Source organism: Sinohyriopsis cumingii, chromosome 8, assembly GCF_028554795.1.
Source record: "Sinohyriopsis cumingii isolate HCF-2022 chromosome 8, ASM2855479v2, whole genome shotgun sequence".
Taxonomy (NCBI): Eukaryota; Metazoa; Mollusca; class Bivalvia; order Unionida; family Unionidae; genus Sinohyriopsis; species Sinohyriopsis cumingii.
The window spans coordinates 109,677,238-109,692,319 of NC_142968.1; the positions used below are offsets into that span (position 1 = coordinate 109,677,238).

Here is a 15,082-nt window from a genome sequence, read left to right on the forward strand (position 1 = left end):
TCAAGACCGCCCTTGGTTACTGATATAAGTCACGGCCTTTTATCCGCTATGACTCTGTGCTTATCCTAACAATAATCACATGTGTATGCATGTGATTTCGTGCATTGTACTCTTTGACATTTGTCCATATATGACAATAAAAGAGGACCAAGTTATGAGGTATAGAAAGCGGTGACCAATATCAGAAACCACCGAAACCGCCATTATCACACAACTGTAGTAGACACGTTTATTATAATAATGCATGGTAATGTTTTCAGTGAAGCCAATATTATAGATTGTTACTATACCACAAATTGCAGTTCTGCTACAGAAATTGGATTATGTATCGCCATTATATTGTGGATATTTTATGTGGCTGCGAACACGTTAGGCATATTTGATACCAACTGTGGCAGAAAATATTTGTTTCAAGATCATCAAGGGTATGCCAATTAAAGAGATGTTTTAGTATTAATACAACGATGACATTTGTACCAACTAATCTTCGAATGAAATATGAAATGTGGTACAACAATGCACAAGCAGAACAGCGCAAGCACTGGAATAAATTCTCACAAGGTATGGATGAAAACATATAAGCAAAGGCTATTGAAGAAATTTGCAAACGATCAAGGACATTTGACGTTATTGAATACAAACGTACAACGTTTTGGTTTCGCTTACGTGTAATAATCAGTGATGAGTCATTTAAGTTCATTTGGGCCTATACAATGTTAAAATATATTTTATTCAGCTTTCCAAAGGAATTTTATAATGTCGAATACGAACTTGTTCATTTGCATAGCTTGATTCGCAATTTCGAATTAATGTAAACCCAACATCTAATTCCCTGAAACTCTTAGGTATAATTGGGATATTAACCGGCATATCAGTGTAATAAATTATGCATAAGCGGATATAAAACAGCCGTAGCTGGAAGGCAAACAGCAGCGACTATTAAAAGCCATCTAATATGATAATGTTGTGTGTATATAAAACCTTCAATAACGCTGGGACGAAGTCACTGCGGAGGTGTATGCCTAGAAAATATCAACTAAGTAGCAGAACATGCCATTATGAAATACCGTAAATCACATTTGCTAGCCTTACATGTTGTTCTAGGTGCTCGACCATGTCTTACATATGGTTTCGGAGTCAAATCCTATAATCAGTTTTGCCGGCCATGCGGATATGTTCACTAATATTGTCCATCGCTGACGAAAATAACAAGGATAGAAGCGATTTAAATTGATGATGCATCTAGGTTAAGAGACTTAAAACAATTTATTGATGAAATTTGCAAATAGAAAACGCTTTATTCTTATATATATATATATATATATATATATATATATATATATATATATATATATATATATATATATATATATATATATATATATATAAGCATACCGGCTCTAATTCAACTAATGCCCATCGCGCATATCGTAGAATACAAAATTTCAATCTGTACATGAAAATCCGATAAACTTGCTTTGTAGGACTCATAGTTGCATCGGATCTACCACAAGCACGACTAATTGTCCTGGATAATCCACAAATCTACAACAACCGACTCAGTTTGCACTTGAACTTAAAATGGAATACCAATAGGTGCAAAAGAAAAAACAGACATACCTTATATTAGGTGTTACAGTTCTACCGATTCAGACTGAGACAGCTTCATGAAACAGCAATATCTAAATTCCCACAAGTGCCTGACGAACCAAAATTGCACGCGTTGTCGATAATGAACAAACACTTCGTTGTATTGCATCTGCTATTGATATCGAGGTTGCTGAGTATGAGCATGGTCGTTTTTGTATCACAAATACCAGTGCTACTGGTGCAGCCACCAAAGCACAGCAATTAAAAGCACCCGTATTAAAGTTTGACAGTCATTCAACAATCATCACACACACTTAAAATCCAGGCAGAGACGCTATAGAAATTTTATCAAAAATGAATCCATGAACAATATCGGTGTTACAGTGTTCTGATATCTCAGTAGTTAAAGCAGACAGTTTGATGCAGCCGCTTGTTATTGTGCCGCTTAATCGAAAACAAGGATGGATTTAAAGTCGAAAAACCGTGCAATGACAGTGGTTCTCGCATAATCCTGAACGGAAAAGACACCAAGGCTATCAATTATGAAATCAACAGATGAATTAGGAAATTACACCGATGATCAAAATGAACTCCTGACAGATAGGGACAAGTTGATCGTTTCGTTGATAGAGATATATGCCAACACTAAAGTATGTTCCACTGCGGCCAGTAATATTGTGCCTCCCTTGGGCGTTTACGATATGGCATCGATCAATAAAGAAATATGGGTAAGAATCACATTGTTGACCAGCAAAGACTAATATTTTTATTCGAGAACGTGTACAATCAACTCTGTGATTTCATTCGAATTGGTTGACATCAAACGGTCATGATTAAGATCAATTTTCTGTTGGCCTGAATATACTGTCTACGACTAACGTTTTTTACGTATGGGATATTATATCGAGCCTGATAAAGTCAAGATTACCTCAAAGACTCAAATCAGTTGAACACGTGCCCCATCAGTTACAATTATGAAAGTGGCGCTTTCTCAGTTGTAACGCCCCATGTCTGTATTCTGTTTGGTTTTTCACTAAATGCAGAACCTGGTGTTTTGTTACCAATTATTTACGCGTCGCCTTTGTGTCGTCATTGTCATAATAGTCGGTTGACGCATATCCGTTTAACCAGTGTAGATCAGGCCGGAGACAATGTGGATCTAAACAGTGGAACATTGTCAAGATATCTCTGTATTAAAGACCAACCTCACATTCAAATACGTACGTGAATGTTTGATACTAGACTGTGTTGTCAACGCAAGAACACCCGTTTACTTACGTTCGTGGATTGTTTTCAGTGTCAAAAAGATTATCAGGGCCCTTCATCAACTGATAAAAAGTTGGAATGGGAGTTGCGGATAATATAAACAATGCTGCTGATCAATTACAAAACAATCTGTGATTTCAAGTTGTTCAATCATTTTGAGATCGACTGAGGGGATTATTGACTCGAAAACCAACGGTGATCAGACTACATTCAGCAGAAGCAATGCCAGGCTCGATTGATACAATTATTAATTAAGACGCTAAACGACGCCTATCCGATTTCCAAATTTGAGTCTCGCAAAAGGTATTAAACAAGGTCAATAATGTATAAATTCACCATGGCTCAATTCAAAGGTACATTGCATCCCGCATTTGACATGAGCGTTCCTGTGTTGGTGGATCAAGAAAACTAGAATTTCAAGTTCAAGACACGACTATTTTTTTATCCATGTGAGGCTTTCTTGGAAATTGAGAAGAAGGAAGAAGAATGCAAGAAAACGCGCCTGTAAAAAATATCCGTCATGTGCACAGTTGGAATTGTTAACAATGCCATCATCTTGTTCAAAAGTGCATGTTGTTAAAACGACACAAAGGAAATCAAACCAGTTCTTGACAACGCCGAGATTGCCAACACGATTATTTATCTCGCCAGATACAGCAATGGTTAGGCAAGATTAGGTAATCCAATTATCATGTTTATCGAAGATACATCTGATAATGCTGACTCTCAATCATATACAATTAGATGGTCTAATAACTTTGCAGAAAACGCTGGTGCAGATGTACAAAATGGCAAAATGGAGTCCAAGGCGCCAAACACAAGACCCACTGCGATTTTTGCGTTTGATTCCTGTCAGTCAAAATGGGTTTTGCATAGACGTTAGCAAGTTTACTGTTTGGTGTCAACCTTACAGACATACCAATCCGAATGAAGAGCTTCAGCTATGAAATGTGGAGCTATGGGTCGCCATTGATGGGAGTGCTGAATTGTTACCAATAACATTATTCATGCCTTTATTTTTCTCATCACTTATTAATGAAGACCGATTTTTGTCGTTTATGTAGTAGGGAACCACTACAGCGCAGTCCATTCTCTCGAAAACCACAGCACAGATACATACCCATCACGTACTGCTGTGGGACAGTTTACATGGCAAAAAAGTGCGTACGGGATGGAATAAGGCACTCCCACTCCCACGAGACTCCCAACTTTGGGTAAAATAATGTGATGATTGCACATCATCACCGGCCGGACATCTTCCTCGATGAAGACAACGGCCAGGGCGGAAGGGCTCCGAGATGAGCTCAACGACCATGTGCTCAGGACCTGAGCGTGCCACATTATATCAGTGGATTTCAGCTGTGGTCATCCAGTATGGAGATGGACGGACTCCACCAGGCTGTATCTTGCCCTTGAGACCCCACATGAAAACAACTAACAATTCTCCATATCGGATCGGTGGCAGCCCGGGTCAACAATGACCAAACCTTCCGCTGCAACCAGGAGGGAGGTGACAAGTATGCTACTGGTGCCCCCACTACCAAGATCTAACATCATCATCGGTACATGGAACGTTAGAACACTGAGAGCTATGGGAAAGTTGACAAGTATGCTACTGGTGCCCCCACTACCAAGATCTAACATCATTATCGGTACATGGAACGTTAGAACACTGAGAGCTATGGGAAAGTTGAAAGAACCTACACATGTGTTGGAGTGGTAAAAGTGAAACAGTATTGGTCTCTGCGAGGTGCGAAGTGCGCTGGAACAACTTTGTCGAAATAACAACAGATGAAGGGCATAAGCTCTACTTCAGCGAAAGAGGGGACAAACACAGTCATGGCGTTGGATTTAATGTCCACAAGGGCATTGTGAACAGCATTATGAGTTTCTGCCCAGTCTCAATCAGGCTCATTAGCATCCGCCTGAGAGCGACTCCCTTTAATATCACAATCAAACAGGCCTATGCACCTACATCTAACAACGATGACAATAAACTGGATAATTTTTATGACCAATTCCAAGATGTCATTGACAACTCACCTAAGAAGGACATTCGTTTTGCACAACAAGAGAGAAATGCAAAAGTGGGAGTTGATTAACAAACAAACTGGCAAAGCACCTGTGGACCCTTCTGCAATGCAGAAACAAATGAAAGAGGACTCAGGCTTTTAGAGTTTGACTCCTACAGCAATCTTGTGCTAGCCAACACGTTCGGCCCTCGCAAAACATCTAGAAAATGGACCTGGCACAGTCCAAATGGACAATATCACAAGCAGATTGACTACATCTTAGTGAAAAAAAACCGATTCCTCACAAGACTGAATATCGCCAGAACACGACGTTTTCCAGGAACAAATATTGAATGTGACCATGATTTGTTAATGACAACGTTTTGCCTCTACCTAGAAATGATCAAAATGCCATACAACCAAAAATCAGATTTGACCTTGAAAATTGAAAGATCCAAAAGTCACAGACGCATTCCAACCAATGATAGGTGATAAATTTGCACATTCTATAGCCCTGGACAGCCAAGACACCGACCTAGAGTCCTTAACAACCACATTCAACACAAATGTGACTATCACAGATAGCGTGATCATTGCCAAATATCATCGAGCAAAGAAACGTTGGCTCTCAACTGATGTCCTTAAACTATGTGACAAAAGAAGAGAACTGAACAAGGGAAAATGAGATCATGAAGGAATAGACAATAAGGAGAGATACACAACTTGATCGGGAAAAGCATGAAAAAGTCAAAGGAATCCTAGACGGAAAGCCAATGCTGCAAAATCGAAGACAGTCTAAGTAGAAATGACAGCAAAATGGTATATAAATTGGTGAAAGATCTCACAACCCATAAGCAAGGGAAAACTACCACCATCAAACGATGGACAGAATACTGCTCAGAATTGTACAATCATAAGACTCAATGATACTGAGCAGTACTAAATTGCCCTCAGGCAGAATTAATTTATATGAACCCCATTCTTCGTAAGGAGGTAGAAATTGCAGTTAGGTCACTAAAGAAAGGAAAGTCAGCCGTCGTTGACAACATACCAGCAGGGCTCATTCAAGCAGGAGGAGAAGAGATGGTCACAGTCCTACCAACAATCTGCAACACGATATAGCGCACAAGAGAATGGCCCACCACATCGACCCGATCCTTGGTCAACGTGCTTCCCAAAAAAGGAAACCTACAGCTATGCCAAAACTACAGAACCATCCGTCTGATGAGTCACCCCAGCAAAGTCATGCTGAAGATAATTCTCAACAGACTAAAGCCTCAAGCTGAAAAGCAGGCAGGCTTCCGAGCTGAAAGGAGCACCAAAGAACAAATCTTCAATCTCAGACTTCTTTCCGAGAAATACCTTCAGCTTCAGCAGAATATAAACCATGTCTTTTAGATTTCAAAACGGCCTTTGATAGGGTATGGCATACGACCTTGTGGGCAACTATGAGGAAGTACAACATCAGCTAAAACCTGGTGTATGCTGTTGAGCAGCTCTACGACAAAGCCACCTGTTCTGTTCCCATCAATGGCAGCAAAGGAGATTGGTTTCGAACAACAGCTGGAGTCAGATAGGGATGTATGCTATCACCTACACACTTCAAAATTTTCCTGGAAAGGATCATAGAGGATGCCTTGCATGACCAAAGGGGCACTCTCAGCATCGGAGGAAGAATAATCACCAACCTTCGCTTCGCAGATGATATTGATGGCTTAGCAGGAAATGCAAAAGAACCTACTGACTTGGTTGAGAGCATCGACGCAACCTCTACAACATACGGCATGGAGATTAGCGCCAAAAAACAAACTGATGAGACACAACACCAATGACATCAGTGCAGAAATAAGGGTCAGTGGACAGAAGCTGGAAAGAGTCACAAGTTTCAAGTACTTGGGATCAATTATCACGGATAAGGGCACTAAACCAGAACTACTTTGCAGGATTACCCAGACAACATCCGCAATAACAAGGTTGAGACCAATATGGAAAGATACCAAAATTGCTTTTGGTTCCAAAATAAGGCTAATGCGCTCGATTGTCATATCCATATGTCAGTATGCTTGTGAAACATGGACGCTCACTTCAGATCTACAAAGAAAGATTCAACCTTCGAAATGAGATGCTACCGCAAGATCTTGGGCATCTCATACATTGGCAATGTAACCAAGGAAGAGGTCCACAACAGGATGAAACGAGCCATCAGACCCTATGAAGACCTCTTGACCACTGTAAAAAAGCGCAAACTGAAGTGTCTCAAGATCATCTAAACTGGAAAAACGAATCTTGCAAGGCACAGTGCGAGGGTGCAGAAGAAGAGGCAGACAGAAAAAGAGGTTGGAAGACAACATTAAGGAGTGGACAGGCATGGGATTTGGAGAGTCCCAAAGGGCAGTAGAGAGCAGGAAACGATGGATATAATTGGTTGTAAAGTCAACTGTGGCGTCCCAACGACCTCCTGGGTTAAGCGATTGATAATGATGATGATGAAAATATAGAATGAAGTATAAAAATACGTTGATATCTGATTTACAAGAACATAATGTACCTTTAAGCATGGTGAGTCCGAACTCGTCTCTGTATGCCAGCCACGTGACCCTGAGGCAGATTTCGTAGGGATGAAATACCTCACCGCACGTTGTCTGAAGTTGTGGCTGTGCGTCAATGATGATATCTAGCAGAGTTTTCGCTGGCAAATAAAATAAATATATATAACGAGAAATTTAAAACAGCTAATTACATTGAATTTCAAGTGACATAATTATTTACGAGTAAAACCATTTTGTTTAAATGAAAATTGCCCGAGAGAACTGATGATCCCTGTATAATTGATGGTACCGAAAACACAAAATAATAGATAATAAATTGAAAGTTATGAATGAAGTCGGAATTAAAGCTATAAGACAATTTCGACTATTGATTTGAACAAAACATAAATTAAAAATAAATATTATAGAGTCTTATTCATCAGGATATTCAGTCAAAACTTTAGATTTTTTCCACTTATCATCTGTAACTGTGTTTCTCGTTTCGGTAAAAGTATAAATCCAAAGAAGCAAGCATGTTTCATGTACACATTTTGTTTAGTATCTGCATTCATTCCACAAAATATAACCGAGTTTCACCCTATTTTAAGGAAACATCGTAGTCACTATGAAATAGTTAGCCTGCTAACCAGCAAACAAAGGATAAAAAACAGGACATTGCAAATAATTTTTTATGTGGCTTCGTGATTCCAGAACTATACATTATTTTGGGTATTACCAATTCGATTGCCCAACTATCGGTGCAGATTGCAATCATTTTAGTCTGCCTGTATTGAAGTAAAAACTCTAAAATTGTATTTTGATATATTGTACAATGAACAGTACAAACCGCGTTCGGAGAGATCTTAATAATTTTGTCTTGTCAGTTACCATCATACAAAGACTTTTGAACATAATGTCATTGATACCAGGTTCAATCCCCAGCTTTAATACGAATATTGTACGATATACATAAAAAGATTTCTTTTGCTGGATAAATATGCCCAGTTGAAATGAAATCCCGAAATAACAAGGAAAAATGTCTCTTGCTTTACACAAGGAAACCAAAATTCCATAATTATGGCTCTGCGTGGAAGGAAAAGTTTTTTATACTAGCGATCACCCAAACTTACAGATATTATAAATGGGTATGGAAATGGAAACACTTGTTAAACTAAATAATTTCCTAGTTTTATTAATAGTAGCTTATGATCTCTAATATAATAACTCACTCGATCGTTTTGATTCATTTGATTTCTCTATTATTTTACAATTCATAACGTCGTTTATGTGCCGTTGGCAATAATTGCTGAAACAAATTGTCATTGTCATGGACATACAAAAGACATTGGAATACATCGATTTAATATAAAAAATTAAGGGAAAGGAAGCCTTTTAAACATAACATCAAAAGAGTAAGCTTTCCTGTCACACAATAATTAGTTAGTCTGCTAGAAAGAAAGCATTAAAACAAGAAAGAAGAAGAATACATTTGATGTCAAGACATAAATAATAATGTTGTCAAGATAAATAGGATTTCATCAATGCCAATTTCCATTGCTTTTGCAATAATGTACTGTCTGTTCTCACTTTCATAGAGTGTATTGGGAGGTTCCAAGGAAACACACAAATTTTAATAATGAAGATTAGACTATAAAATCAACCACGAAACACTCTAAATGTTTGTATATATGCAGCTAATTCCATTGAAATCCATTCATATGTAACTGATCACTAATATCAAGACGCGTGCTCTGATGCCTGATATTCTCTGACTCTCAAACCATAATACACGATTATTGAAAATGTAGACGCTTTTAGAGCCTTTCAACTGAGTCTTGATGAGAATGTATTTCTACGGGTATCTCTAATGTTATTAACTCCTAATATATTTCATTCATTTTTCCACGTTTCGATAAAATACATTATATATAAGTTCAAATGTATCTATACTATTTTGCTTATGTTGCCCTCTAAAATGGACACGCCCTATCCAGCCATCAGTGTACGCTTTGTTGTACAGTATGGAATTGTCGTATTTTACAGAAACAGCTGAACATTTTAGTGCGGGATACCTTTCTAGAACTGGCCGAATAACACCTTATCATCTTACACAAAAAAAACTAGAGGCTAAGCCCAATAAATAAATCTTGTCTTTATAAAGTGTTAATGATGCTTTCTGTTGAATAGTTTACAAGTATACATACATACATGCATGCATACATACATACATATATACATACATACATACATACATACATACATACATACATACATAACAAATAATGTATCTAACCCAATACAGGTACGAATCAGCGAAGTGGTTTTCAGTAGAGTCAATAAAACTACAAAAACAAAATCGTTGTTGTTCTCTAGAGATAAAGGAGACTGTGGCCCAGAGGAGCTAAAACATGTAACATACAGACATTCATACATCCACAGAGTGAAAATTACAAATATTCGAGTGCTAAAAGGGTGGTCAAATAACAACGGAGAAACTTATACGGTTCTTGTTACCGTTCTGGAAACGCTACTTGGCAGAACCTTACAAGAGAGATTTTTGCCTAAGTTTGTACTAAAGGGAATGGTATGATTGATCCTGTTTTCCCAACTTGCATACGGTGGAGAGATTGGTTATGATTTGAATGACTACTCTAATCATAATGACTTGGAATGCGAAGGGCATTATGTCAGGAACACCCTATCTTTGTTCCTTACTCTATAATGTAGATATTGTTTGCACACAGGAGCACTAGCTAGCTCCAGAGAAGATGCAACTTTTAGAAAGCATCCAAAGAGAATTGACTGCTTTTGCGAGACCGGATAACATAATTCAAACCTGTCCATAGGTAAGAAAACGTCCCTTCAGATTTGGAGGAATTGCAATTCTCTATTGAAAATCGCTGCCGGTCTGTCCGGTTAAAACGTAGGAAACAACAGAATTATTGCAGTTGAAATTAGTTTGCGCGCTATTCGTGTTCTTTGTGTGGTTTCTTTCCACCAATACCTTTATAGATGATTATAAGGCAGTACTGGAAACTGTAGAATGCCACTAGGATGAGTATAGCCAGAAAGGTCTTCTAATTATTTGTGGTGACTTCAATGCAGAGCTCCCGAAATAAGTAGTTCCTAAATGTAAGAATGACAAATGTCTTTTGTTACATTCCCTTCTTAAAACTAGGCATCTAATCACTGCAAGTGGTAAACCCCTTCTGGAATGCCAAAATATGCATTTTACTTGTCTGACGGCCAACATTCGTCCTTTATCAATAATATTATTGTACCCTCTTCAAAAATACATTTATTCAGTTGTGACAACGTTGAAGACAATCGTTATTTAAAACTTTCGGATCACTTACCTGTACGAGCACAGTTGAAAGTTCCTAAGGAACTCTATGAATCCACTTTTGGAACTATCCAGTTACAATCAACTACAGATAAGTTTCTTCAGAACAGCTGGAGCGGTACAAAATTGAAATCAACAAACAATTAAATTCGGTAAAACTACATCTCCACAACATTACAGATATAAAATACACCCTTAATTCTGTTGCGGCTGTTTTACGCAATTCAGCTGATAGAAGTCTCCCAAAGGAAACCCTGCAGCCGCATCTAAAACCCGACTGGAAATTCCTTCATGTAGCTGAACTGCATAAAGAGATGAGAACAAAACATGCCTTATGGATAAAAGACGAACGTCCCCGTGGTATGCAATATACTTCCTATCCACAATACAAATGTGCGAAGAAAAAGTATAGAGACCAATTCGACAAGCCATAAGGATAATTTGACAAGAGGAGTTAGAACAAGCTGCATACTTGTATGTACAGAAGTTTTATATAATAGTAAGACTGCATAAGAAAGAACAGAATCAAGATAAAGCTGAACTAAAAGCAGAAAGAGACATAATTTGTGACCCTCAAGTTGATTTATGACGCGTGGCGTCAACATTTTGAAACGCTAGGAACCGAAACAACTGATATTCGTTTCAACCAATCTTTTGCGGATGAAATTAGGAACACCGTGAAAAACATTGTGGATTCAAATATTGAAGAAGTAACAGACAACAAATTCTGTGTTATCACTGCAGCCTTTAATATAAAAGAGTGAGTAGCCCACCATTTACTATTTTGAAGGTCATTCAAAAGTATAAGCTACATTCGTGGACAATGCAAAGGCCTTCAGTACAGTATGGCATGATGACCTTTTCCATAATCTGTTCTCTCTTCGAGTCAAAGGAAAACTGTGATGTTAGGACCCTTGTTCTCCACAACGGCCAACATTCGAAACAAATACTCAGTAAATAAATGGGTAGGACAAGGAAGAACGCTATCAAAGTGGCTATGCTTAATCATAATAAATGACCTAATAACTGTATTAGAACCAACACAATGTTGAATACAAGTTGGTACCTTACGAATCTCATGTGTCAACTAGCTGATGACGCAACTCTGTTATCCTCAACATTTAATGATTTAATGACGTGTATATTGCTTAGCAGCTTCCATGAATATGCACCTAAGTGGAAACTGAGATACAATGCGGATAAAAACAAAGAAAATAATCCTGCACGAAAACACATTCGTACTATGAGATAAGCAGATTCGTAATGTTTCGTCAAGAAAATATGCTGGGGTCACTCTCTCCTCTGACCTTTCGAATACTACTACAGTGAATTGTTCAGGTGATATAGGAAGATCAGTATCCTATTCCCTCGTTGGAACTGGCATAGGAAAGGATGGTATGAATCCAGCTAACAGTGCTAAAAGTTCGTCAAAAATAGTTTTGACTGCTATTATGTATGGACGTGAATTGTGGTCAAACTTGACTCAGTCACATATATATGACATAGAAGTCTATCAAAGAAAAGCTGCAAGAAGACTTATAGGTCTAGATCAGCACTCATCTAAAGAGACAACAATAAACAATCTTGGAATGTGGTCATTCGAGGGATATGTTGATCAAAATCAAATTTGGTTTATTCAATACAATATGCTCAGCTGATGGTTCGTTAGTAAGGAAAATTGATACACAAGTGTGAGAGCATTGGTTATAGGGTTCTTGTGAAATACCGTGGCTATTTTTTAACACACGCATAGCATAGCGAGTGTATCGGAATCGGACATGGTTAACGTTGTTGACTATTATTATTTTTTTTCTTTCTTGATTCCTTTGTCATTTTAGAATATAAACATGACGACCAAGTGTGCAAAGTGAAAAGATTTCAAGGCCGGCGTGGATTCACATGATCCATGCATTGCCTGTACCAAGTGTACATTAAAAGATACACGCAACACGTGCTCTAATGGGTCAGACACTAAATGGTCGACAGTACTAAGGACAAGTTCAAAGAACAAAGAAAGTCTGAGAGTACTGAGGTATTGAGTATCTGTTAGTATAACGAGAGTCTCACATTCATAACGTCGTGAACTATTAATACTTTATTTCTCTTTGTGTCAGAACATAACACTGACGACGAAGTGTACGTTTTGTACAACAGGCGACGACAGAGCTAGTTAGTTCATGCCAACTTTTCCTGTCATCAGTCTTCGACTGTTTTAGCCGAAAATTTCAACACTATGGGGTAAATCTTTCCACCCAATTCTAGGCAGCCCAGTGGACATACATCCCATCGCATGTCCCAGCATGGCCTTAGGATCTGTAAGTCCGGCCGCATAAGGTTTATCAATGTATTGAATGAGCCGTACCGTCTAATCGCACCTCCGTTTGATGCAGTACTATGCATCGACCGTTCAGTCCAGCCGTCCGGCTCGAAATCCATACCGTTCAGGGACTCCTTGGTTTCTATGATATACCGTACCAAACTTCATCAAGCAGAACCGTGGAATGTTTGACATGCCGGGGATCATATTGATAGATCCGTCCGTTCATCAATCAATACCACCTCAACAGTAATGCTGCTGTCTACAATACTAGCTGTACAACCGCCGCCTCCAGTACAGGCAGTACTTTGTCTCGACAAGACGTCCGTACCAGTCCGAAAAACTAGGATCCTACATATACGGCTAGCCATTTACACACAACTTACCCTCTGAAACGGTACGGTGACAGACTTAGAGAAGACGGCCTCACCTTTTCTATGCCTCTGGGTATGCATTTACAGATGTACATCTTGCCCATTACTAGTATGATAGTTCAAGCTCAGATGCCACCATGGAGAGGACTGAGTATTGCTTTAGAGGAAATTTATCGGATGTTGTCTAACTCAGAATTTCCACCACCAATCTCTTTTACACTGGTATACAGGGTGAAAACCTGTCAAAAAGTCAACCGCTCCCATCGTCTTCTACTACAGTCGGAAAAAATCAAGGAAATTGACGAGAAGTGGTAGACTCTTCTATTTCAAACACAGCTGGATTGATATCTTCCCGTAAGACGAGTTGGTGATCCAAATTGTATTAGATGGACTTTGGATCTCGTTTTTTCTTCACCCCTCTTGTTTCATCCACTCCATTCGTGACGGAAATACTGGAGGACGTGAAAAGGAATAGATTTTACAACAAGAGATGCTTGAAATCCACAATCTCTGAGTTTTACTTCAATCTTTTTCTGGTCAGGAAGACCAATGACAAACTCAGACCAATCTTTGATTTCAGTCATTCAATTCAACTTATCCTTTCACCAGTATTCAAGATGAGGACGGCCCGATCAGTCCGCAGTGCAAAATAAAAATTAAAAAAAAATAAAATCAGCAAACATTGTCCCTTTGAGTGTCTCTGTCCCACAAGTAGCTACTGTGTTCTTTGGCTGTTCGAGGAGAAATGTTTGCTCCGATTGCTATTAATGTGTACCGTTCTATGTACAACCTTGGTCTGGATTCGTCCGAGACGTTTAGTGGTAAGAAGATCTCATTATTTCTCCTTCCAAGGCTAATCCTCGATTATGCTGCACGCAGCAAGAAAAGTGGGTTAACATTCATATGAGTAATTTAATATTCCCCTTTCTATAATTACCTGGGCTGTAAGCTGTATGCTCAACATTAGACCGTTGAATATATTCGAAGGAGAAAGCAAATTATTTTAGAAAATTATATTTCTCCTAGATTAATTACCTAATTATATTAATGTAATACTCTACCAGCCTAAACGCCATACAACCATCCATTTACACGATGATCCGCTCAGCTTTAAACTAGTATACTTTCTGCGATATGGTCATACAAAAGATGACTCTTATGGAAATGCTACAGAAACGACAGAAGTGAATCTCAGCACAGGATGTATCCCTCCTTTATACGAAGGAATTCCATATGCTTTGTAGAATATCCATCACACATATGTTGCCGAGACATCCTTTAGTATAATATAGAGGTCTTAGCAACTTTTAACACCAGAACTCTTTTCTTCATTATTTAAGACATTTGACATCACTGGTTTATATGAAACACGGGGAAAAAATTAGCGCAATTTGACAATTTTCTTGCAGATTATGTTTCTTATAGTTGTGTTCGTGAAACTTTTGGTACGGTAGGAATTCGGTAGCAGTAACCGTTTTGGGGCACATATCTGATGTAATAAAAGACGCTGTAAAAGGAGTATTAGATATGTTTAATGTCTGAGTGGTTCTGCTATTAAAGTCGTCAGCTTCGCATGCTGATATGATCATGGAATTTACGTACATTTCCCTTGAATGTTCTCCAATATATAACAAGAGTAATGAAGAAGGAAT

General features: G+C 38.4%; 1 protein-coding gene across 6 annotated transcripts in view; it reads right to left on the reverse strand.

Moving 5' to 3' along the window:
* Positions 1 to 15,082, reverse strand: part of LOC149794364 (uncharacterized) — a 78,481-nt gene that overhangs the window by 25,470 nt on the left and 37,929 nt on the right. For all 6 annotated transcript variants that reach the window (XM_089968535.1, XM_089968532.1, XM_089968531.1 and 3 more), the window contains exon 8: positions 7,417 to 7,557. In XM_089968535.1, the coding sequence (XP_089824661.1) occupies positions 7,417 to 7,557 (141 nt within the window). The remainder of the gene's footprint in view (positions 1 to 7,416; positions 7,558 to 15,082) is intronic.